Source organism: Ascaphus truei, chromosome 1, assembly GCF_040206685.1.
Source record: "Ascaphus truei isolate aAscTru1 chromosome 1, aAscTru1.hap1, whole genome shotgun sequence".
Classification (NCBI taxonomy): Eukaryota; Metazoa; Chordata; class Amphibia; order Anura; family Ascaphidae; genus Ascaphus; species Ascaphus truei.
In genome coordinates, this window is record NC_134483.1 from 541161490 (window position 1) to 541187294 (window position 25805).

At 44.6% G+C, this 25805-nt stretch overlaps 1 protein-coding gene across 2 annotated transcripts in view; it reads right to left on the reverse strand.

The window, feature by feature from the left end:
• SFXN5 (sideroflexin 5) overlaps positions 1 to 25805 on the reverse strand; it is a 492741-nt gene that overhangs the window by 341150 nt on the left and 125786 nt on the right. For both annotated transcript variants that reach the window (XM_075573333.1, XM_075573323.1), the window contains exon 4: positions 7277 to 7303. In XM_075573333.1, coding sequence (XP_075429448.1) covers positions 7277 to 7303 — 27 coding nt within the window. The remainder of the gene's footprint in view (positions 1 to 7276; positions 7304 to 25805) is intronic.

Below are 25805 nucleotides of genomic sequence, written 5' to 3' on the forward strand. Positions count from 1 at the left end.
ATTATATTTGAGAGGTTTTCTCTGATGTTTAAACCCTTAGCATAGGTAAAAAGCAGTCACACCGTTTCTTCTTAAACAAGAGAGGTTTTAAGCGTATTACATTACGTTTTGCCTCATGGGATTTAGATTGACTCCAATATGTGCCCCCTCATACGCCGACACTTCGTTGGGACAGTCGGAGAGAGAAAATGTTTTTGCAATGCCATCACTCACTCAACATATACTGTTGTGGTTAAGATTCGCTCACCACGTTCTCAGGCAGGGGCGCTCAACTCCGGCCCACAAGCCTCCCCCTCCCCTCACCGCCCCAACATGAAATCCCTCTGATTGCGCCACCTGTGCCGAAGCTGGGATATCCTGAAAACCTGACCTGTTGGGGTGGGCTTGAGGACTGGAGTTGACCCCCCCCCCCCCTGTTCTAACGGGAAATTGGGGTGTTTACTGATTAACTCAATCACAGCATGACACTTGCTAATCCGAGACAGCAACGTGTTTGCCGTGGATAAAGACGGGATCAGTCACATATGTTTTGAAACTCGTTGCCTATTAATAATCTGTATGACACAAGTACCCATCCAAGATGATTAATTAATGGAGAATTCATTAGCCTGTTCCCTGGAGTGAGACACACTTGCAGATTATCAAAAGGGAAGTCCCGCACAGTGGGGGGATCCCCCTATTTTTTTTAAACACCTTCCTAGTGTAATTGGCGACCTTATAAATATTCAAGCACCCTAAAGTTAAAGTTTCAATTATTTGCCTTCTCTGTAAAAATGGGTAGGTTTCTATTTTCTTTTGGGTCAATTTCTAACATTATCTGGTAGCCACCGTTCTTCCACTTGATAGCTTTTTCTAATAACATCATAATTAGTCTATAAAACAACGTCTGGATAACATTATCTACTTTATATAACTGTTTACAACGGAAACTTGAAAAGCTGTACTGATTATTCTAGGAAAACGTACACTTGTCTGGATCTTTTGAAATGCGGTTAATGGACGTGCAATAAGTTCTATTTTCCTCTCGTAGGTACAGTCCCTTTAAATGTTTTCATTGCAGAACTAATAAAGAAGCTCTTTCTGGACAGGAGACATTGTAAGGTACTTCAGAAGTCGGGTATATCCAGTCCCAGAAATAGAGCGAAAGATGCACGAGAATTGACAAGTATTGAGAATGGGGAAGTGTCCAAGGGCCTTAAACCCCTGTCTAAAAGAGCTTCAACAGAAAGCCTGCATTGGTTTGAGGAATCCAGCAGGGAGCTGGTTAATTGCAACTAGAGACAATTAACCAGTCTCCACCTGGCTCATCAGACAGCTAGAAAAAGCCTCCTGCTTGACCTGCAGGGGAGATCTCGTGAGCACAGGAGGACTGTGCTGCCTGCAAGATACCAGGAACCAGACCTCTCTATTTCAGGGCGCAGCGGACACTGGAACCCGCCAGAGGGTGGCCCCTCACTGGACACCAACCCAGACATTGACACAAAGAGCCCCCTGTTTACTGGTACCTCTTTGGGGTTATAAGTTGGAAAGAGGTTTATCCTCCCAGCCATGCAGAGAGGGACTGGGAACGTGAGTTAGCACTTACACAGGGATAGGCTGTTTGAGCAAACAAACAATTTTAACCCTCTGGAAGCGCTGACCTACACTAATTAGTGAATAAAGTGCAATATATTACAAATGATTAATTCTAAAAAATAGTGCAATACAAGTGAAAACAGGGTGATATCAATGTGATGATATTGTGATAAATTAGCAGCCTAGGGGACAATATAAAACAGACTTTTCCAAATCCGGTACAGAAATCACACAAACAAAAATAAAAGTCCCCGGCGCTGGTTAGTCCAATATACCGTGATCTAGAGGCAGTCTTTATATAAAGGTTCCTTGGGACGGATAAGGGCTTATAAGGATAACGTTCCGGATGAGAGGGTGTTCTTGTCAGGGATATTTGGCTGCTTCTGAAATAACAGATGACAAGGGACACCTGATTGCGCAGCGTAGTTGGACAATCGATCCCTATCTTACGATGAGAAGAATATTACTCACATAGGCAGCGCCTGCACGTGCAGTGGAGAGAATCTGTGATGGCTCCCCTTCTCCTCGGCTCTTCTCACGGACCCCTCGTGGAATGGCTTAACGGAGTGCTTCTCAGTCAGTGGTGGTATCGGTGGTGAAACCGGTGCAGCACCCCCACGAATATGAAAATAGGGATTGGACACAGATATGGTGTAGAACGAAACAACTTTTAATAGAATTTAAAAACATAAAAACCCACACTCACAATGTCAGGGGGTATGATGGGACACTCACGGATGCCGTCCGCAACTTGGAAGCTCCACGTGGCGCGACGGAGAGGATCACTGACCGCAGACCCGCTATCGGCATGCGTGTGACGTCAGTGATGCAGGAAACTCTCCTCGCGTCTGGAACTACGGGTGCCGGAACGGCTCACAGAACTAAGCTCCTCCTCCCTACGCGTTTCGAGACTCGTGGTCACTTCATCAGGGGATGGTAGAGCTTAGTTGGTGGTTCATTTAAATACATAGCCCGATTGGAGAGAACCTCCTAATTGGGGCGGTGCTAGGGATTAGGATGTGGCTTGGCGAATCAACATTGCATTTAAGAACGTGAACGGGGTCATCTGTGTCTATCTGTGTCCAATCCCTATTTTCATATTCGTGGGGGTGCTGCACCGGTTTCACCACCGATACCACCACTGACTGAGAAGCACTCCGTTAAGCCATTCTATCCACTGCACGTGCAGGCGCTGCCTATGTGAGTAATATTCTTCTTATCGTAAGATAGGGATTGATTGTCCAACTACGCTGCGCAATCAGGTGTCCCTTGTCATCTGTTATTTCAGAAGCAGCCAAATATCCCTGACAAGAACATCCTCCCATCCGGAACATTATCCTTATAAGCCCTTATCCGTCCCAAGGAACCTTTATGTAAAGACTGCCTCTAGATCACGGTATATTGGACTAACCAGCGCCGGGGACTTTTATTTTTGTTTGAGGGATAGGCTGTTTGTTTACTTATTTGTTTGCTTCCTTAAAATGTATTGTTAAAAGTGACGGACTGAATAAAAGCCATGGTTTAATTTCCCCCAAATCTGTCTCCCGGGTTGTACCTCTCCACATGTCTCTTACATGAAGTATGAGGTTTTGCCACGTTGTTGTTTTTTTATATACAGAGATAGGATAGACGGGATAGATGGGATAAACCTACAGAGGGTCCAACACTGTTCAAGCCCCCTGTGTAAAACACGTCATCACGCTCTGTAGCGCACCTGTGTTAAAAGCTGGATCACACCCTCATTTCACAGCCCTGTGAGAGTCTGCTGGGTGGCCGTGAGAATGGGGTCAAAACCATGTCTTACGGTGGGACCATGTGAGTTGTCTGATCTGCATCACATGTCATGAAGGAATATTGAGGCCGTAACAGGTGTAATCTCTGCTCAGTTGCAAATTACTAATATGACCAAGGTATTCAACATGTTGTCCTTTGGTCAACCACATGAAAACAGCTGGGATTGACTATTTCCCATGTTGTGTAGTTGTATCTTGTAATACATTTTAACAGTCCGATGAAGGAGTTCCGTATAGATCAGGACTGGCCAACTCCAGTCCTCAAGGGCCACCGACCCTTCAGCACAGGTGGCTCAGTCATTGACTGTACTGAAGCAGGGATATCATTAAAACCTGAACTGTTGGTGGCCCTTGAGGAATGGAGTTGGCCACCCCTGGAATATAGGTTATATCTATAGCTATAGTGTTTTCCCTCTCGAACAGTGCCGCCAGACTCCAAGTACATACCGTGGCATGACCCCAGTAAGGCTACATTACCAGCACATAGGCGTCTCTTAGCCATAGTTTGGGTAGCTCTCGAACCTACCGGTACTGCTCTGACACCTAAGAATACATATTCATCATGTCCACATCATTGAGTGCGTTATACTGTATATTGAGTGTTTCTACTAATGTGGCAAGAATTGGGAGATTCGATCAACTACTTTCCCATTCAAAGCAGGCGCTTTAGATACGGCATTGCGAGCATATATTTGTATATTTTAGCAAGTTTGTCGCCGCTATTTATGAGACTATTATTTTAATAAATATCCATTACAATTTAGTTTTATGACTAATGATGATCACATTTAGGAGCTCAAGTGCTGTTACTCGGGGACCGTTGTCTCTTCTTAGGTAATTGTTTTGATACCAATCAATAATAGAAATGTAGTAAGGAGTATTACCTGGGACCGGGGGCCCAGAATTAGTTTTCTTTTACCATATTACATTCAGCATCAGAGGGGGAGACTTTGCATTCCACGAATGAAGACAACCTCAACAACAAATGGGTGCAAAAGCCACCACTCAGCATGCCGTGCAGCGAAGATAATGTTCCCAGTGCTGGAGAAGAGATCAGCTCCATTCAAATGGGACTGAAATCTTCTCCCCATTTAGAAGAAGTGTCAATATCTTTAGTAAAGGCACCAAGTGCTGAATTCCAACAGCCGTGCCTGCAAAAATAAATGCTGCTAAATAAAGCACTGACAAGCTCTCAGACGCTGGCGTGTTTGCATGCTGGTCTCACCTCCGGAAAGGTGCTCGGCAGCGGCAAGGTAAATTAAATACAGCACACTGTGGCAGATGTTACGCTAACAATGAGCAGAACAAGATGCAGACGCATTAAATGCACATAAATTGTCAGCCCTTATGGTTTCGCTGTCCTAAGGCGCAGTTGTTTTACTTATTTGCTGCTATTTGAAGTTTGAAAGGTGTTTACTGGTTAATATGCATTCTGTATTTTACCTGCATTTTTTTAAACTTTATTTTAACAGCCCACCTGCTTTTCTTGTTGCATACCTTTGAGGCATGCAAATTAGGAGAGAGAAAAGATCAAAGGCAAAGGAGATGCATCAACGTACCAAGGTAACGGAACGAGGACTCTCGTGAGACAATATTTATTATACCCGAAAGCAGGGGTGCTCAACTCCAGTCCTCAAGCCCCCCCAACAGGTCAGGTTTTCAGGATATCCCAGCTTCAGCACAGGTGGCTCAATCAGAGGCTCAGTCGAAGGTTGAGCCTCTGATGATTTAACCACCTTTGCTGAAGCAGGGATATCCTGAAAACCTGACTTGTTGGGGGGGGGGGGGGTCTTCAGGACCGGTGTTGACAACCCCTGACCTAAAGGGTTTCCTCATTATCTGTAGGTGCTGTTCCACTTGTTTTGGAATTGCAATAAAATGAAAATACTGCACCACATAGCAACATGTCTAAGGCTAAGTCCATAGGGACTGAGCCCGCGCGGAGGCTGAGGGAAGCCGGGTGCTTTCCCTGGCCTTACTACGCGCGCCTTACTACGCGCGCCTTACTACGCGTGTCGGGGGGCGTGTCTAGGGGCGGGCCAGTGACGTCACGGAGCTGGTTCGCCCTCATTGAGCGAACCGCTCACGTGACCGGCCCTGCGCGTAAATCTAATATTTGATTGTCGGCTACGCCTCCGCACGCCTGCGGTAGCGTGCGTGAGCCCTTGCTAAAGCCGCTCTCATTGCGGCTGCAGGGGCTCACTGACACGCGTGAGCAAGGCTCAGCGCGGGTCAGCGTCTAAGAGCTCACCATGCCCGCGTCCTAACAGGTTTACTGGTGGTTCAGTGGATTTATTAAACACTAGTCCCCTAATATTATAGGCCAGGGAATAGTGTAGAGATATTTCTGAGCACACATTTATTCTGGGGGTAATATAGGCTGAAGCAATGAATAACATATAGTTATGGAACAGCATTGTCTGGTAAACAATACTCTGTTACATGTAATATGTTTGTTTATGATACCTCGGTCCTACCTGTAGACTAATTGAAGCGACCTCTACATTCCTAGAGCATGATTTAGAGACCCGGGTGGATATCAGAGAGGACCTGTACCACAGGGATTCATGTGTCACTCATGCTTACAGCTTACACTCAAGGATTGAGTTTTTCCCCCAATACGCTTATTCATTTCTACAGATACATTCTTCATGCATCATTTGTTCCGGTACCCCAGTAAATGACTATTTTTAGGTCTGATTATAATAAAAGTTATATTTTAGTTTGTATTCTGTTATTTAGACCTGATTTTCTGGGATTCTTTTCTTTGCTGCTTTGTTATATATTTTATCCCAGGTGTGCACCTCTCTATTGGTCAATATTTAGGCTGAGCGAGGGTTTATCTTTAGCCTGGTTAGTGTCAGATACCTTACCCTCATTGATTGGCTCACTGGCCATTATTTGTCTGCCTGCAAAATGCAAGTGCTTATATTTAAACTTTTTTAGTGTATACAATTTCTAACTCATACCTCGATACCTAGCGGGTAGTTATATAAATCTCCCCTTCTGTTCATTAACATTACCCCAATTCATGGTGTCTCCTGACGAAGCACTACGTGCGAAACATGTAGAGCCACGTGAAGCTGCTCCTGTGGATTCTGTGCGGGTGGAGTTTGTGTTGAAGACCCTGCGTTTCCCTGCTGTAAGCCGTTTGCTGTGTAAGTAGACTGGGTCCGCACCCCATTGTGACATCAGCAGTGCGATTCCCCGTCACTCCCACTCCTCCTTGTTTTATCATTAGTCTTTTTTAAGTGATTTTTAACCCCACGTGTACCATTGTATTTGACCCTTGTGGTTATTAAAGCTTGTGTCTCTCAGTGCGCCATTCTGCCTGCTTTTTTCTATTACCCCAATTCATTATAATTATACAATATTTCAGACATAGCGGGCTGCTTTGTTCCCTTTAGTGTCGTATTTTGGGATATACTGTAACATTGAAGCGGACATATGGAAATTCGGTGATATTCAGAGTTAGGCTAGGTCCCCGCTGAAGGGACAAGAGCCCTCCCCTCAATGAGGCCAGGCCCGCTGCGAGGGGGGGGCCACCGCGCGCCGAGTTTTTCAGGAAAACCTGAAAATGGAGATGGCCACGGGCGACAAAGCGCTAGGCCACGCCCCCCCCCGTTCAGCCAATGAGGGCGAACCTGCCGGGTGACGTCATGGCCGCGCCCCCTGTTACTCCCCCGGCGCGCCCCCCCTGTCTTTCCCGCTGCACCTCCCTGCAGCCCGAGGAATTCAGCTGCGGGAGCGCGTGCAGCGGAGGCACTGGGGCCGCAGCCATACACTGGGATATATAGGTTTCTAGGAAGAATGTCACCGGCTACAAGTACGAAATCGATCGGGAAGCTCTTGAAAGAAGACGACTTTGCTAGATAAGTGTCCAGACATATCAAAGGGATCTAACTTACCTGCTTAATCTTCTGGGCTCCCCAAAGCTGAAAAGGTAAGAACATGGAAAGCAATTAGTGATACGGAAAGCTCCACCTTATCAAACAGTAAGCCAATGTACAGGTCATCAAGAAAACCTCCGATTTAACTCTCCCAAAAGGGATCGCCTAGTGACCATGCAAAACTTCTACTGTCCGGTGAGATTGTGACTGCTGTTTCTCTATGGCAGAGGGCGGCCAACTCCAGTCCTCAAGGGCCACCAACAGCCCAGGTATTAGGGATATCCCAGCTTCAGCACAGGTGGCTGTCTTTGACTGAGCAACTGATTGAGCCACCTGTGCTGAAGCAGGGATATCCTTAAAACCTGACCCGTTGGTGGCCCTTGAGGACTGGATTTGGTCTCCCTCTGCCATAGGGTGGGTTCTGGGGTTAGAGCTTGCTGGGATTGTATGTTTATTCATTTTAATTTTCAACTGGTATCAGTTGTTTGGAGGTTAGTGGCCCCTCCTTCCAGGGCTTAAGCTCACCTCACCCCTGGCAGGTTTTTCCATGTTCCTGTGCAGGACAGGTCTATTGTGGCCATTCTCCCTCCACTGCAGAGATTAATGAGAATGTTCACAGGTAGTGTTAGGACCTGTATACTGGTCATGCCGTGACGTGGCTGCATACTGGTCATGCCGTGACGTGGCTGCATACTGGTCATGCCGTGACGTAGCTGCATACTGGTCATGCCGTGACGTGGCTGCATACTGGTCATGCCGTGACGTAGCTGCAGGCTTATAACGCTTTGGTCAAAGGGTTTAACTAAATGATCCTTACTCATGAGAATACGAATATTGAAGTATTTAACTATGTATTTGGTCACATTGGGTATTTTTTCATATGTAATAAGCAGCGCTAGTCCATAAAACACGGCTAGGACTTCGACCTTCCTCCATTCTCCGCTCCCTGACCTCGGCGTGACAATCACGATTCTACTTCTACACCCGGTACCGGCAAGTATTGTCTACCTTACTACATTCAGCAACGCTTAATACCAAACTCCGGACACGCTCCCTTTGCTGCGGGTGCGTGTATTACCACTTCCCCCTTCAGCTCAGGGGACGGTTCTGGTCTGCGGGCAGCACCGGCGTAACAACAGTTTAGTAAATATGTCCATTTTACAGCCCATTCATGGCCTTGAAGGTGTCTACCACAGAAGGTGTAATACCGCTTAGCAAATATGGCCTATAGTGTTTTCCAGCCACCAAGTATAATAAGCGCGTTAAGTAATGTAAGCCCCAGATTAGAAAACCATCACTACACAAGGTTAATTATTAGGACATTTTGCTAGTACCTCTCCAGCCACTTTGAAATGAGCAGGCGTGTAAGTACATTAGTACAATCATCGTGTGTGTAGAAGTACAAGGGTACTAGAACCTGAAGAAGTTCATGCAGAAATATATATTCTACGTGGGGCGGAAGTGCAGTCTCCCGTTCCCCTCTTCTGATTAATGAGCTTGGTGTTCGGGGACGGGTTTGGCTTCATGAAAACTCGTACCGAAACGTGGATATTATTACAAGCCCACAGAAGGGGAGACAGAGAGGAGGTTGCAAAATGACAAAGGTTTAGGAAGCAGGTATAGTGTTTCACCCCTTTGCTGCCTGATCGTCCTGCAACGCCTCCTAGTGACATACTGTAGCTCAAATGACTATCATGCAGGTTGTAAAGTTAGAAGACATTGATGCAAAGAGACGCAAGTTTAAACTGACACCAAAAGACTCTTCCCCCAGCTTTCAAACATTTAAAAACTCACTGTAACAGGGTGAAGTCATTTGCAGATGAGTATGCCTGAAAACATACATCTGACTGCTGAAACCAGCAGTCAAAGGGTTAACCCAGTTAGGGGTACCTGAGCAATCAGAATTAATACAACTGTCAGGCAGCTTGATAAGGAGGCTACTGCTGGTAGTATGTGGCTGTCTCATACTACAGAGCTGTCCTGACTGCTGGATCCAGAAGGAATGCCTGGACTCTCTTAGGACAGGAGTCCCAACCAAACAGATAAGGAATTGGTCTTATTTCTCTATCCATGAATGTGATTTAAAAGCTGGTAACCGGTTTAGTCGGCCAGCTCTCAGCTAGGCTTATATTGTATAGTTAGCCTGCCTACCGTGGAGTAGGTGTTCCTTTTATGTTTTGTGTTTACATTAAAGGGATGGTGTGCCTAATGTTTATTTGATTATGGAAAATAAACCACTGAAGTTAAAAGCCTTTATCCACTGTTTGGGACTCTTACTGACCTTACCATGAGGCCGTCCTGCCACACTCACCTTTATACTTTATACTGTGACAGGGTAGAATCCCTGTCTTCCTATATAGCTGCTGCGCACAGCAGGGAACAGGTTAAAGTCCAGATTGAGAGCAACCTGCGCTCGTTAGCCAGCTTCCAGGTGGCTGGAACTCTGCAGGAGAAGCTAAGGTACACCACAGGACCACGCGGGAGGTAAACGCCTAACGCAGTGCTTTTCAAAAGGGATTCCTAGGAACTCTTGGGTTCTGCTTGCATCCCTAAAGGGTTCCCTGCAATTTTCAGGTCATTTGAAAATTGTACCAATTACAGAAGAATTTACAATACGTCTGATCTCAGACGTGCTATTAGAGAGGGTCGGGGTTCCTTACAATGCATCTTATCTCAGACACGCTATTAGAGAGGGTTGGGGTTCCTTACAATGCATCTGATCTCAGACACGCTATTAGAGAGGGTTGGGGTTCCATACAATGCATCTGATCTCAGACACGCTATTAGAGAGGGTTAGGGTAGTGAAGTATGAAAAGTGACAAGTTTACCCACAATATTACCCTAAAAAGACACTTTCTTAAACACGATAGGGATCATATTTCTGATGAGGCTGCAACGGGTCCTATCATTAACTCTGAGACGGAGCTGGGTATACAGCATACAATATTCAAACCGCAGTCGAAGTTTTATCCCGCACATTCCAAGGATCACCATATAGACACCTTTTTTAATATGGTCATCAATGATTTTAATATTTTGTCACGCAATTTTAAGTCAGGAGATATAAGACATAATCTCAGTGCGAATGAGTCCCTAGCACTTAAGATCTTAAAAGATAACAAAAGCCTTATTATTAGACAGGCAGATAAGGGTGAGGGCGTAGTAGTACAAAACAGATGTGACTACAAGAAAGAAGCACTAAGACTCCTAAATGATACATCTTTTTATGCAAAATTGTCCAAGGATCCCACAGTTGAATATTTAAAAGAACTTAAAGCATTGTTAGACAATGCAGTTTCTTTGTCTATTATTACTGCAACAGAGTTTGCTTTCCTATTTACCGAATTTCCTAGGATCCCTATATTCTATCATCTGCCTAAGATGCACAAGGCCTTAGTTGATCCACCTGGGCGCCCAATAGTATCGGGTATCCAATCGATGACAGCTAACTTAAGTCAATATGTAGATTTCTTTCTCCAGCCATACGTGGGCAAATTAATATCTTACCTGAAAGACTCAACTGCAGTTTTAAATCTATTCAATGGGTTCAAATGGAAAAGCTCCTATTTATGGATTACGTGTGATATCAAAGCCCTCTACACGCACATACCCCATCAAAAGGGGATGGATGCTGTGAGTTCCTTTTTGGAAGCAGATCTCCAGTTGCACCCATTGAATAGGGAATTCATCCTCCAGTCAATAAGTTTCATATTGAAGCATAACTACTTTTTGTTTCTATCCAACTTCTACCTACAGGTTTGCGGAACTGTTATGGGGACAAGATTTGCCCCCAGTTTCGCAAACCTGTACGTGGGAGAGTGGGAGTCGCATGCCATCACGCCAAATAAACCCTTCCACAGGAATGTCGTAGTATGGAGACGCTACATAGACGACATCCTGTGTGTGTGGGATGGTGACCATTAGTCAGCTAATGCATTTATAGCCCACCTTAATGTAAACGACTACAATCTTGTGTTTACACACAAGGTTGATGCTGCCCAGGTAGACTTCCTAGACCTAAAACTTACAGCCCTAGTGGATGGAACTGTAGAGACAGAGACCTTCTTTAAGGAGGTTGATACCAACAATCTGCTGATGGCGAATAGTAATCATAAAAACTCCTGGAAAAACAACATAGCAGGAGGACAATTTGTTAGACTCAGACGCAACTGCAGTGATATAGAGGTATATAATGATCAGGCTACTAAATTGTTTCATAGGTTTAGAGAGAGAGGCTATCCCAGAGAACTGCTTGAAAAAGTGATTGAGAGGGTACGCAGTGTGGATCGTAGTAATATGTTAATCCAAAGTGGATCCAGAAATAGGAGAACTAAAGAACAGATAAACAATGATACTTTAAATGTGGCTTTTATTACGAACTTTAACTCTGTGCATAGAGATATAGAAAAAGTCTTTACAAAACACTGGGGCATCCTGTGCAATGATCCAATTCTGGGGTCACATTTGAGCACGAAACCATGATTTATATATAGAAGAGCTAAAAACCTAAAAAATCTATTAGCACCTAGTGACATATACCAAATCACGGATACATCATTCCAGAGAGGTTGGTTGGGTTCTAAACCTAAAGGTAATTATATTTGTGGAAAGTGCTCAATTTGCAAATATTTACACCCAGATAAGACCAGGTTTTATTCTAAGATTAGTAATGAGATCTTTCCCATTGATGACTTTATTTTATGTACGTCTACATATATTGTATACCTGTTGGAATGTGCGTGCAGATATCAATATGTTGGTAGGACTAAACGCAGCCTTAAAGTTCGAATACAAGAACATGTCAGAAATATTAGAAATGGCTTTGATAAGCATAGTGTGTCTAGGCACTTCCTCACTCACCATAATAAAGATCCCTCAAGTCTGACCTTTAAGGGGATTCAACAAATTCCTGGTAATAGGAGAGGTGGAGATAGAGTTAAAACACTATCTTCGAAAGAAACGTACTGGATACATAAATTAGATACGATGTCCCCGAAAGGGTTAAATGAGGATGTTGACATCTGGGCACTCTACTCTATTGATTACCTTGGCCCCTTTTCATACTTAGTACGTATATCTCCTTCCTTCTTAATCTGTACTGATAATGTTTTGCCACTTTTAATATGCTAATTATGTGTTTCTTTTATTGCAGAATTCTTTTTAACTCTTATATTAAGTGTTTTATACGTTAGGATGTATTTTAGTTCCATTGTTAATAAAGTTGTTGTTTCAATTGGTGTCCGCATTTCCCCAGTCTCCCTGACTATCACACTACCCAGGTGATTGATTAGCTATTCTCAAATTGGCTGACCAATGGGGTGTGTTTAAGAGGTACATAGCACCTCTGGAAAATGTTAATTTTATTCCCTGAAGAAGTAGTTGTTACTACGAAACGCGTAGGATGTTATTTGGTCTATGTGTCTACTGCTATTTTTATCATTGTGTGCATTTTTGGGCACCTTAGAGACTATTTTCCACTCTTGCTGTTTACTTTGTGAAATCGCTACGGTGACGTCACTACGGAGCGTCCCGTTACGGAGCGACAGCGTGGCATACTGGAGTTTCACTCACAGCCAGCTGGTTCACCTCCGTTTGTGACTGCACTAACCGGAGAGCTCTGCGAACCACTTAAGCCCTCACTGACCAATGCGGGGATCCTCTAAGTGCGTCTGCAGGCTACAGACTGCTTCACTTACCTGGAGCCCAGCTGATCAGAGGGGAGTCTCCCGCAGAGACGGTGATCGTTTGCAGAGGTGTTCCTAGGAAAGGATAACATCGCAGCTGCTGTCCCAGAGGCCTACCGAGGGAAGCAAACTCCTGACTCCTATACTAGCAGCCGCCGAGTGGTAACTTGTGTGTTTAACACACTCAATGTTTATGTCCTAATACCTTGATGTACGCAGAATATTTATCCCCTATTTTAATATACACTTGTCACTTTCATACTTCACTATTTGCGTTGTGCGCTGTTTTTTTGTCTCCATTTCTTTAGTGTTTGGGGGGTGCTGAGCCACCCCCTGTTTTATAGCAGCAGACGATCTCTACACCACACTACACGGTTATGTAAATTTCTTTATTGTTCACACTGTGGTTTTTTGTGGTTTTACCAGTTGGGTAAATAATTAGAAGGGTTCATGTTAAATACACTTTATCACTGATAGTATTAGAGGTTGATTAGTTGCGCACAATATATTCTGTTCACCAATGCAATTAGAGAGTTGGGGTTCCTTAGGCTGTGGTCAGGCTGGGAGCGCTCGTGTATGGGCGTGGCCATGACATCACGGAGCTATTTCGCCCTCTTTGGGCGAACCGCTCACGTGACGCGCCAGCGAGCGGCAGAGACAAATTTACTTCTCTGCAAGCAGCTGAGCGCCGTGTGCTCACGGGCACACGCAGGCCCGTGCTCACGCTGGCCAAGCACATTGAAGCAATGTGTTTCATTGCGGCGAGCTCACGCGCCCGCTCGGCATCACCCTGGCCGCAGCCATACAATACATCTGATCTCAGACGTGCTATTAGAGAGGGTTGGGGTTCCTTACAATGCATCTGATCTCAGACGCGCTATTAGAGAGGGTTGGGGTTCCTCACAATGCATCTGATCTCAGACGCGCTATTAGAGAGGGTTGGGGTTCCTTACAATGCTTCTGATCTCAGACACGCTATTAGAGAGGGTTGGGGTTCCTTACAATGCATCTGATCTCAGACGCGCTATTAGAGAGGGTTGGGGTTCCTTACAATACATCTGATCTCAGACGTGCTATTAGAGAGGGTTGGGGTTCCTTACAATACATCTGATCTCAGACGCGCTATTAGAGAGGGTTGGGGTTCCGCAGAATTTCACAATATAATTATAGGGTCCTTTACCAAAAAAGGTTGCAATACCTATCTGAGGGCACAGCTCTGTTTGGGACTCTTTGCTTGGACTCTGTTTAACATCCTGAAAGTAAGCTCATTTATGTTTATTATGATATGCTGTAAGCAAGCTCTTTTGTGTTCGACTTTTTGAAGCAGAATAAACACCTATACTCAGACCCCCCACGTGTTACTGCAACATATACCCATAACATCCCCCTCACCTCCAGCTGGACGGCTGGAGCAAACTCCAGGCTAACACCCCAAAACCTTAATGGGACCAGCTGTGCGGCTGGACCATACCCCATCCTGAGACACACTCCATCCCACAATGAGCAACCATTTTACCTTTTGTGTCAACATTGCAGCGTGCTCCCTCTAGAGTGTAAGCTCCCAGGATCAGGGCCCTCATTCCCTTCTGTATCTGTGCATGTTTGTCGTTTGTGTCATTCTGTTTATGTAACTGATACTCTCTACCTCCCCTGTACCGCACTGCGGAATATGGTGGCGCTTTGCAAATAAACGATAATAATAACTAACAAATATTACTAGGCTAGACTGGAAGTCAAAACATTGCCTCTTTTTTTTGGTCATTCAACTATTGTAACGAGTGCTCACCACAAACAGGGCGGGACCTGTTTGTCCTCCGTTGCGCCACGGGAGGCGGTGCGGGGGCGGAGCCTGGGTCCGGTGCTGGCAGGAGTACTGCAGCGCTCGCGCGAGGGGCGTCACCCAATGCATCACAGAAGCGATGACTGAGGTCCAATTCTCACAACTATATCATTATGTACGCAATTAAGCCAGAATCCGCTTTTCAAGCCCCGAAGGAGTGCGGTGCACCTTATTCATACTCTGTTGGCAAATTGACTGATTGCGGTATTTTATTTCGATTTTTTTTTCTAACGTGCTACTCATTAAGAAACTAGAGCTTGTACTGATCAGTGAATCCACAGACACCCGACCATGCACAAGTTACAAACAGATAAGGATGCTGTTCACCCTTTATTTGTATTACTGAGAATATCACATTTATTATGTATATGACTACGTGTAGTTATTTTCCCTGCTGCTCGAGAGGGGTAAATCTCTCGCAACAAATAGAAGAACCTGATCTCTTTAGAATGAGACAAGACTGCAGCCACCTGGCGAATTCTCCACTACACAAGGTGTTTGTATCTTCTCCAATTGAGAAACAGCTAAGAAAGAAAAGAAAAAAAGGACTCCCCGAAGCACTAAATTCCCAAGCGTTGCCGGGTGAGAACTGCAATGTGTTGTATGCATTGCCAGAAAGATGCAGAGTATTGGATATTATTATTATTATTCTGAATGAAAATCACAGGTACACCTGTCTCTATAACTAAGGGAGCAGGGAAATACTAGAAGATTAATATGGGGCTGTAATCTTGTATCTCCTCTGACTAATCCACAATTTGGTCAACTTGGTGTAGGACCTAATGGGATTGTCTTAGCGAGGTAGGCCGGCGTATCATCTTTTGGCCAAAATATGTAACTAAAGATCCCCCTTTTGAACTAAGAAATGTTGTACTCTTGGCTTTATGCGGCTTGTCAAATAGAATGACCACATAGGAAATTGTTATTTATATCTGGGGTGGAGGCCTTTGCAGCATTGCAGGGGGATCATGTCCTTGGCTATAAACCCTCAGAATGGAAGCGGAGGAATGCTTCCCATTCCAGAGGTTGGGGGACTGGTTGGGGCCATGTAACTGCTACACAAGTGATTACTGGAAAGATTGAGCATGTTAACTATATCTAACATTTGACACACACTGGGAAGGGAAGACAAATGGGGGCGTTTTACATGACCCCAGTTTTGCTAACTCTGTTATTACTCCAATTACTCCATACAACCACTCCTCGGTCACAGACAATGTAGGGCAAAACAGGTGTACAGTGATGTGGAGACTGATGACCATACAAAATAATCACTGGTAACTTTATTTTGTAGAGCTGGACATAGAGACTGCAGAATTCCTGCTCAATGTGACAGGATACTTCAGTTCAGAGTTTCTATCAAGATATGAAAGGACAATTTAGTTTTTAGTTTTCAATTGGCATACTGTATATCCAGTTAAGAAAACTTAAGACAGGAAGAAGACAAATGATACATCTTCGAGCTAAATGTAACACCCCCCATTCCCCTCTAAAGGGTTACTAGTATGGTTAGTGTGTATCGCGCCCCACCCAGTGTTGTCATGGGATCATGACATCACGAAGCGTATATAAGGGGAGAGGAAAGTTCAAGAAGGTTAGGTTCCAGGAGGACAAGAGGAGAGCAGCCTCGGGGAGAGTAGATAAGTAATGTTTATAAAGGTGTAGTACAGACCAGGCCCCCCTGTTTATGCCGTAGTTAGGGACAGTACCTTTAAAGTAGAAAAAGAAAGAAGAAATGAAGAAAATGGAAAGAAGGAATGGAGTCCTGAATATTACAGGAAAGGGAATACGGCACGCCACAGAGGGCCTCAGAAAAGAGGGCTCCCGGGTGTCGGTGGATCAGCCCTAGAGCCGCGGATCTGCAGTAATACTCCTCATCAGTCCGTATGGAAGTGGCAGTTGCCAAATAGGACAAAGGCATTGGGTCACAGGAGAAAGACCCGCCAGGGCTCCTATAGGGACCTATTGAGATTGGATTAATACCGATGAAAATCTGAAGCAACAGTGGGAGCCGGGTCCAATATCTACGTAGAGCAACTAAGTAAATATACCTACATTTGAGTGTTAAGAGTGGGCACTAATGGAAGAACCGTATTTATGTATGTCTGCTATAAAGTACAGTGCAACGTGTCACAATGTGTATGAGCGGTGCCTGTGCTTGGGGACCCGAATAAATTACAGTTGTGCTACAAAAGGTTCCTGGCGCCCATTATTCCACAACTTTGCTACCTCATCGCCCAGCCGCCTGAATCCAGCCCCCTGAGTCAAGGACACCCATGCGGATTAGCCATATACTGTATAACACACCAATGTAATCTCCCTAAAAGCCAGGCAGGGAGGGTTACATAAATATGAGGATAAATCTCTGGGATAATTAGGTAGAAACGACTACTATGCGTACGATCCTTAAAAAGTGTCTTATTTAATGATACTAGTTGTATTTCACTGTAATACACAGTACAAAGGCTACTGTGATTGTGTCCATTCACTCCTCCAGCATGGTGTTAAAAAGGCTATTACTCTGGAAATAGGATGTTTTTTAAGCTTTGCGCTCCGAATGTCAGAGTCACAGAAAGGTGTCTGATCCCGCTGCTCTCGTGATTGAAGGAAGAAAACAGTAATGAAGAGGGGGCCCGTCTGCAACACAATTCTCTTCCAAAAATAAAGACAGCACAACAGCAGTAACTATTTTTATATCAGCGACTTCCCAGCTTGTCGGGGATTGATTGGGAGTGATGGAGCCCACTGGTGTATCTGATCCATTTAAAGCAGAAATACCCCCATCTGAAGATTTGTAAACAGTGTGCAAATAGGTGGGGACCACTCCAAGTGGTAAAAGGCTTATAGCTGTTGGGATCGGGGGTAATTGGCTCCCAGCTGGATAGTCAATCAGTAGTGACAACATCTCCAGTGAAATGACATCACAAGTTCCATCCAATGCCACTGCTACTATTGGATGATTTTTGACGCCCGTTTTGAACAAGAGAATAACCTGAGAAGATAAAACTGTAATTAAGGTTTTCTTCCTGGGCATTGTGGCTGTTAACCATGTACACAATGCTGTACAGGGTAAGCGTTGAGACAGCTTTAAATACTGTGGACTATATGTATACATACAGAACCCCTATAAGCTCATATTGAACCCCCAAAATAGCAGTCCTCTTTAACACATATGCGCATATATATATTGTGGTTATTTTGGGGGTTCAATAAAAAACAAAAAAAGACATGTTTTGCAATTCTGTTCAGCTAGTCCTAGCTGATTTGGAGGGTGGCTCCTCCTTCCCAGGTTTGAAGCTCACCCCCTCCCACTTTTAAATGGTTAAAAGCTCACTCCACTTCACGTCCACACTCATGGGAACCTGCATACAGTTTGATTGCGACAAATCTAATACAGAGTGCTTTTCCTGGTAATGTATAGGTTAATAAGAGCTTCAATCAGACGTAGAACTATGCAACTAATTTTTACAGATGTATTATAAATCATTCTTCCTGGTAATGTACAGGTTATTAAGAATTTATATTAGTGTTCAGACCCTTGAGACGTGGTCTACCTTGGAGGGGCTCAAGGGCTTACGACACTTTGGCCAAAGAGAGTTAAACTAAAAGACCATTTTATTCAAAAGATTTCTTTAAATATATATATATATATATATATATATATATATATATATACATGCACTGTACCGTGTATCTGTTTTAATGGATGTAGCACTGAGCTCTGTCTGTGTTTCATGTTCTGTCTCTGGTTTTAAATTAAGACTATATATATAGCCCAAACACCACGGAAGTTGGGCCCTCCTTACTCTTATTCTGCGTAGTGGAGCATGGGTATCACAGAGTTTTAAGAACCCAGATTGGAAATAATCAAGCGCAGAATTAGGGTCAGGTATTAAGTCGATTCTGTACCAAGGGCAGTTGATGAGATCAGCCAGAGACTGTTGTGGGTTAAAGTTTCTAAATGTTCTAGTGAGGAGAACTTTATTGCTTTATTGGGGTGGTCTGATTTTCCTTACACAGTACACTATTGCATGGTCACTGAAAATGTCCGGTAGGATACCAGGTGATTGGATTCTGCTGGGACTAGAGGAGAGAATCCAGTCTAGTAAGGAATGGTTGTGAGATTTCAGGTTTGTCCGTGTGGGTTGGGAAATTAAGTTGTATCTGAATTTTCTTGTTTTTAGGGTCAAGCCAATTGTGGTTGAAATCCCCAAGAACTAACAGCTCATTCTTCTCATTCAGAGAGGAAATTGAGCCAAGAAACTGAGCGATATCAGTCAGGGATTGTAGTCGGGCTTTAGTGGGGTGGTAAATGTCAGCAATAAGAATAGGCTTAAAAAAGGGGAGGCAAATTTTCCCACCAAGGTGGGCTTGGGGAGCAATTTAGCCTCGTAAATTGTAAGGTGACTTCAATATAAAATAACACCCCTCCTCCTCTCTTTGACCTGTCTTTCCAAGAAATGGAGTATCCCTGAATGGCGATATGTGCATCAAGGGTTTTAGGAGTTAGTCATGTTTCTGTGAGAACGATGGCTTTGGGTTTATGCATAAGGCACCATGCCCTTAGTTCATCCAGTTTGGCAGCAGGCAGGAATTTGAAAGGGGTATTCCCAGGAGTATGGGACAAAGTTGAAAAGGGAAGGCATGGGTTAAGTTCAATCACGCCTGCTAAAGAGACTAACAGTATAAATAGAAATGTGAATAGTTGTTTGAAAGTTGTAAATTTGTGATGTTTGTATGGTTTTTGTTAAGGAGAGGAGGAGCGAGAGAGACAAGGGGACAGAAATAGTTTAGAGAGGTAGAGAGGGATATCTCGGGTGTCCTCACACATGGAGTATAGGTTAATCAATTTAGAGGCAAATAGGTGATTGGCTACACTCCTAAATTGGTCTTCGTCTCTCCCATTCCCTGGCTAGCAGAAGCCCTATTTCGGTGTTTGGGTGGGAATAATCCCAGAGATAGGTACAGTATGACTTAAAATGTGTATAAAATGTAGCAATGATTTTTTTTAAATTAGAATAAGAGCCAGGAATTGCTGCTTCAAATTCGTTCGGAAAAATCCTTAGCGTCTATTTCAAATCAATTAGGATGTTGTCAGTTGCACCATTTTAATATATGTTTCCCAATTAGCTTTCTGCATGAAGCTGGGAGAATTTACACATTAATATAAATATTTATGCACAATATGTTACACAAACATTCTGCGGGTTTTAGAATTGCTCTTTACATCCAAATGTGATGAATTAACTCATTTAGAGAATGAGAATACGGGTAAATATTACATATGCGTCTCTACGACTAATTCTTGCGAGCCGGTTTCTATTTTGTTCACAATATATATTCATTCATTTTGTTTCTCTGCGTATTTTAAGCATAAGATTTATGACTGTTTTTTATACATCAATGCAGAAGGTTTTGTTAGGCAGCTTTGATTTCTGAGAAGCACACCCAATGAATATGCGCGGTTTGAATTCTATTTGGGCGGAAGGCGCGGCTCAGTGAGGAAAGACACTGGCCTTATTCTGCCTGGTGTGAGAGTGCAGGTGACGCGCTATTGTATGAAACGCCCCATTGAAGTCAATGGGACTTTACATGTGATAGCATGTTATCTGCACTCTCACACCTTGAAAGAATAAGCCCCAATGACTCTGTAAACAATGTCACTGAGTGTGACGCAGGGGAGCCTGGTTCAATTCCCGGTGACAGATCCTTGTGACTTTGGGCAAGTCACTTTATCTTCCTGTGCCTCAGGCACCAAAAACATAGATTGTAAGCTCAACGGGGCAGGGACCTGTGCCTGTAACATTCCTATGTGCTGTGTACCGCGCGCTATACTGTAATTGTGACGTGCTGTGAGTCCCATTGGGAGAAAATATATATGAAATAAAGTTGTTATTATTACTTTTAAAATAGCTAGAGCACCATGTCAGTGTATTCTGTACGTCGGTCATATAGGACAAGGGAATCCGGCCTATATTTTGTAGAAAATGCCAATGTAAAAACGGGTGCGCTGATATATTCACTACAAAATATATTCACAAATTTAGCTAGGTAATTGGAGTCTGGGGTAGATGGACAAGTGGATGGAACTCAACCTGGAATGGGTCTTTCAAAATGCTATTACAGAAGGTTTCCGTGGCTATAGATAGCCCAAATGATAGCATAAAGAAAAAAATATATATTTATATGTAGATATTAAAAATAGCAAATAAAAATCAATTTATAATCAATATATAAAAAATGAGTGACATGAACCAATTTTGGAGCGTACTGATGTGAACAGTGTCAGCCAACAAAGGTGAACAATATAAATATACTCAAGTCTTTGTATATAGCAGTGATTCCCAACCAGGGTTCCGTGGCAGATCGCCTTCGACGCCAGGTTCCGGAGTTCGCCCCAGGAGACAGGGTTTGGCTTTCTTCCAGGAATATACGACTAAAGGTTCCTACCATGAAGCTAGCACCCAAGTTCCTCGGTCCCTTTCCCGTGGTCAGGAGGATTAATCTTGTGGCTTATCGCCTGCGCCTTCCACCCTCGATGAAGATGCCTTCAGTCTTCCATGTATCTTTGCTTAAACCAGCATTTCAGAGTCCTCGCTTTTCTAAGACTACTTCTCCTCCACTTCCTCTTCTGATCCAAGGTCAACAGGAGTACGAGGTCCAGTCTATCCTGGATTCTAGGATTTCCAGAGGAGGAGTACAATACCTGGTCCACTGGAGGGGGTTCGGACCAGAGGAACGTTCATGGATTCCCCACCGGGATCTCCACGCACCTCGACTCGTCCAGGCTTACCATCGTAAGAATCCCTCCTCCTTTGTATATAGCAGTGATTCCCAACCAGGGTTCCGTGGAACCCTGGGGCTCCTTGAAGCAGTCTCAGAGGTTCCTCCTACGGACTACAGACCCCCCCCCCCTCAATCCCCCCTGGTGGTGGGGTTTTTTGGTATGTATTTTATACGGTGGATTGATTGAGAGTGGGGTAATTGATGGAAGGTAGGGGCGAGTAGGGTAATTGATGGAAGGTAGGGGCGAGTGAGAGAAGGGAGGGGGGTGGGAGGGAGTGAGGAAAAGAGGGAGTAAGAGTTAGACACAAGGGATAAATACATGCAAAGCTGGGAGGGGAGGAGAGTGAGATGGATGGATGGGAGAGAAATACATGGGTAGATTGTGGGAAATAGACGTGGCTCGTGAGGTGTGACATTTGTGACTGACCCCTGTCGAATCTAATATGTGTCAGCCAGATAGGGGTTCCCCGAGGATTTTCGAAATACTTGAAGGGTTCCTCCAAACAAAATAGGTTGGAAATCACTGGTATATAGGGACTGATGTCCTTATTCAGTGCAGACAACAGATGGAGCCTCTTGGATTAAGGATAACCAATCCTTAGTGTGCCGATACCTCAAAGAGAAAAAATATATAAAAGAAGGCGCAAGGAAGCACTGAATAAAAGTAAAATCTTTATAAAGTGAAAATGAGAAAATAGCAATGATAATAACACAATATAACAATGAATAATGTCTGTGTGGAAAAAATAATACAAGCAAAGACTTTGCCTGCTTTGTCTGTGACTGCTGCCGATGTGCCAATGATACTGGTAAAACCACTTGTGTTCTCCCGCAATGGCCACGGATCTTCTCCGTCCGATGTTTACCAAGTGTAAGGAGGGGGGTGCTGGTGTTAGCTCGCCGATCACGACCGCGCTGTTGCGCTGCTGGGCTGGAGTGGTCATCTCCTGGGTGGTCTCCTCAGTCGACCCGCTGCCTCGCTCGTTGGCTGGTAGCTGCTGCGGCTGGCTGGTGCTTACTTCTCTCCAAACATGGGATGTGACGTAGGGATGCGGGTTTGGCGTCAGTAACTGGTTGTGATGCTTAGCCCATATGCGGGAGATACAGTTCAAAGGCTGGCTGAAGACACTTCGTTTCAGGCTGGCTGTTGGCTGATACAATTTGAAAGAGCTCACAGGAATGGCTTGCTCTCCTCGTGGATAGGATCGTAACCCTCAATAGGCTCCTCCTCCTACGCGTTTCGCCAATGGAATTGGCTTCATCAGGCTTGATCCCTTGTAAGGGGATAATTGAATGACAGCTGAAAATGTCTTGAACTGCAGCTTCGGACTTTATTGACTAACCCGCAAAGACTTACTGCTATAAAACGGAGTCGGGCCCAGTGTGATTCAGCTTTTGAGGTGTGGGGGAAAGGTTATAGCAGGGGTGCTCAACTCCAGTCCTCAAGTGCCACCAACAGGTCAGGTTTTCAGGATATCCCTGCTTCAGCACAGGTGGCTCAATGAAAGGCTGAGTCGCTGACTGAGCCACCTGTGCTGAAGCAGCAATCCTGAAAACCAGACCTGTTGGTGGCACTTAAGGACTGGAGTTGAGCACCCCTTGTCTATGCTAAGCCCCCAATAACATTGAGTGAGCATTGCACCCTCACTGACTCCTCTCTGTGCTCCCTGGTTATCTCAGATCGTAAAATGTTCTACAACAATATTTAGAATGCAATGTGCCGTCACCACCTCAGAGACCCCTGGCTTCCCTATGTCTAAGGCAGGGATTCCTGCCCTGGGGTTCCGCAACCCTGTCCTGAGGTTCCGTGGGAGGATCAAAGGGTGCCGCGGGATTTCCCCAATCTCCCAGAGCAGGGCAATTTCCTCTATCCTAATTGGCTGCCAATCAGGAGTAGGTGTCAGGATCCTGTGGGGTGTGGCCAATCAGAGAATGAGGAAGCAACGTGGGCAGTATAGGTGAGGCCGTGTCTCTGTCCTGTATGTATTTGTTCTGGTTTGTGTGCGTGCTCGTTTTTTGTGTCTGTATATAGACGACAGATACTTTATCTTATATCCGTACTTACAGTGTATTGATCCAGAGGAAGGCAAACAAAATATCCCAGGGAAATATCATCTAATGATATCTCATAAGGGGGAAAATAAATTCCTCCCTGACTCCAATAATTGCAATCAGATTACTCATTGGGGCAACATCCACGTTTACTGATTTGGTATATCCCGGTATACCTTTCCTTTCTACTTTTTTGATCCCCCACAAATGAAAATATTACATTTATTTCTCTGGCCGTGTTGGTTGCAGGTAGTTTTATTGTATTGTATGTCTTTATTTATATAGCGCCATTAATGTACATAGCGCTTCACAGTAGTAATACTGGGGGGTAATCAAATAAATAACAGATAATATAAATAACAGATCATGGGAATAAGTGCTTTAGACATAAAAGTAACATTTCGGAAGAGGAGTCCCTGTCCCGAGGAGCTTACAGTCTAATTGGTAGGTAGGGAGAACGTACAGAGACAGTAGGAGGGAGTTCTGGTAAGTGCGTCTGCGGGGGGCCAAGCTTTATGTATCGTGTTCAGAATATCCACAGTGCTATTCATATGCTTCTTTAAGCAACTGTGTCTTAAGGTGGGTCTTAAAGGTGGATAAAGAGGGTGCTAGTCGGGTACTGAGGGGAAGGGCATTCCAGAGGTGTGGGGCAGTCAGTGAAAAAGGTTTAAGGCGGGAGAGGGCTTTAGATACAAAGGGGGTAGAAAGAAGACATCCTTGAGCAGAACGCAAGAGTCGGGATGGTGCATAGCGAGAAATTAGGGCTGAGATGTAAGGAGGGGCAGAAGAGTGTAAAGCTTTAAAAGTGAGGAGAAGAGTGCAGTGTGAGATGCGGGATTTGATCGGAAGCCAGGAGAGGGATTTCATGAGGGGAGATGCTGAGACAGATCTAGGAAAGAGTAGAGTGATTCTGGCAGCAGCATTTAGGATAGATTGTAGGGGAGACAGGTGAGAGGCAGGAAGGCCGGACAGCAGGAGGTTACAGTAATCAAGACGGGAGAGAATGACTGCCTGAGTCAGAGTTTTAGCAGTCGAGCAACAGAGGAACGGGCGTATCTTTGTTATATTGCGGAGGAAAAAGCGACAGGTTTTAGAAATGTTTTGAATGTGAGGGGCGAATGTGAGAGAGGAGTCGAGTGTGACCCCTAGGCAGCGTGCTTGGGCTACTGGGTGAATGATTGTAGTTCCAACAGTAATGTGGAAGGAGGTAGTAGGGCCAGGTTTGGGAGGAAGTATGAGGAGCTCTGTTTTAGCCATGTTGAGTTTAAGGCGTCGGAGGGCCATCCAGGATGATATAGCAGAGAGACATTCAGAAACTTTGGTTTGTACAGCAGGTGTAAGGTCAGGTGTTGAAAAGTATATTTGTGTGTCGTCTGCATAGAGGTGATAATTAAACCCAAAAGATGTTATTAGGTCACCTAGAGAGAGTGTGTACAGAGAAAAGAGAAGAGGTCCCAGGACAGAGCTGTGGGGTACCCCCACAGAGAGATCAATAGAGGAGGAGGAGGAGGTGTTAGCAGAAGAGACACTGAAAGTACGATGGGAGACGGAGAGGTAGGATGAGATCCAGGATAGAGCTTTGTTCCGAATACCTAGAGTATGGAGAATGTGGAGAAGAGGGTGGTCCACTGTGTCAAAATGCTGCAGAGAGGTCGAGTAATATGAGCAGAGTGTAATGACCTCTGTCTTTGGCAGCATGGAGGTCGTCAGTTATTTTAGTGAGGGCTGTTTCGGTGGAGTGAGCAGTGCGGAAGCCAGATTGTAGAGGGTCTAGGAGATAATAGGTGTTGAGAAAATGGAGCAAGCGAGAGAATACAAGACGTTCAAGGAGTTTAGAGGCAAAAGATAGGAGGGAGACAGGTCGATAGTTAGAAAGACAGGTAGGGTCAAGCTTGCTGTTTTTGAGTAATGGTATGACTGTTGCATGTTTGAAGGAGGATGGAAAGGTTCCAGAGCAGAGGGAGGAGTTAAAAATGTGTGTGAGCGTAGGGATTATAGTAGGAGCAAGAGATTTTAGGAGATGGGAGGGAATGGGGTCAAGAGGGCAAGTGGTAGAGGGAGAAAAGGCGATCAACAGCGACACATCCTCCTCTGAGACAGTGGAAAAAGAGTCAAGAGTTAATGTACTTATTAAAGCATCATGGCTGGGAGGTGGTCAGTCCGCTTAGCCTGCTAATGTCAGATA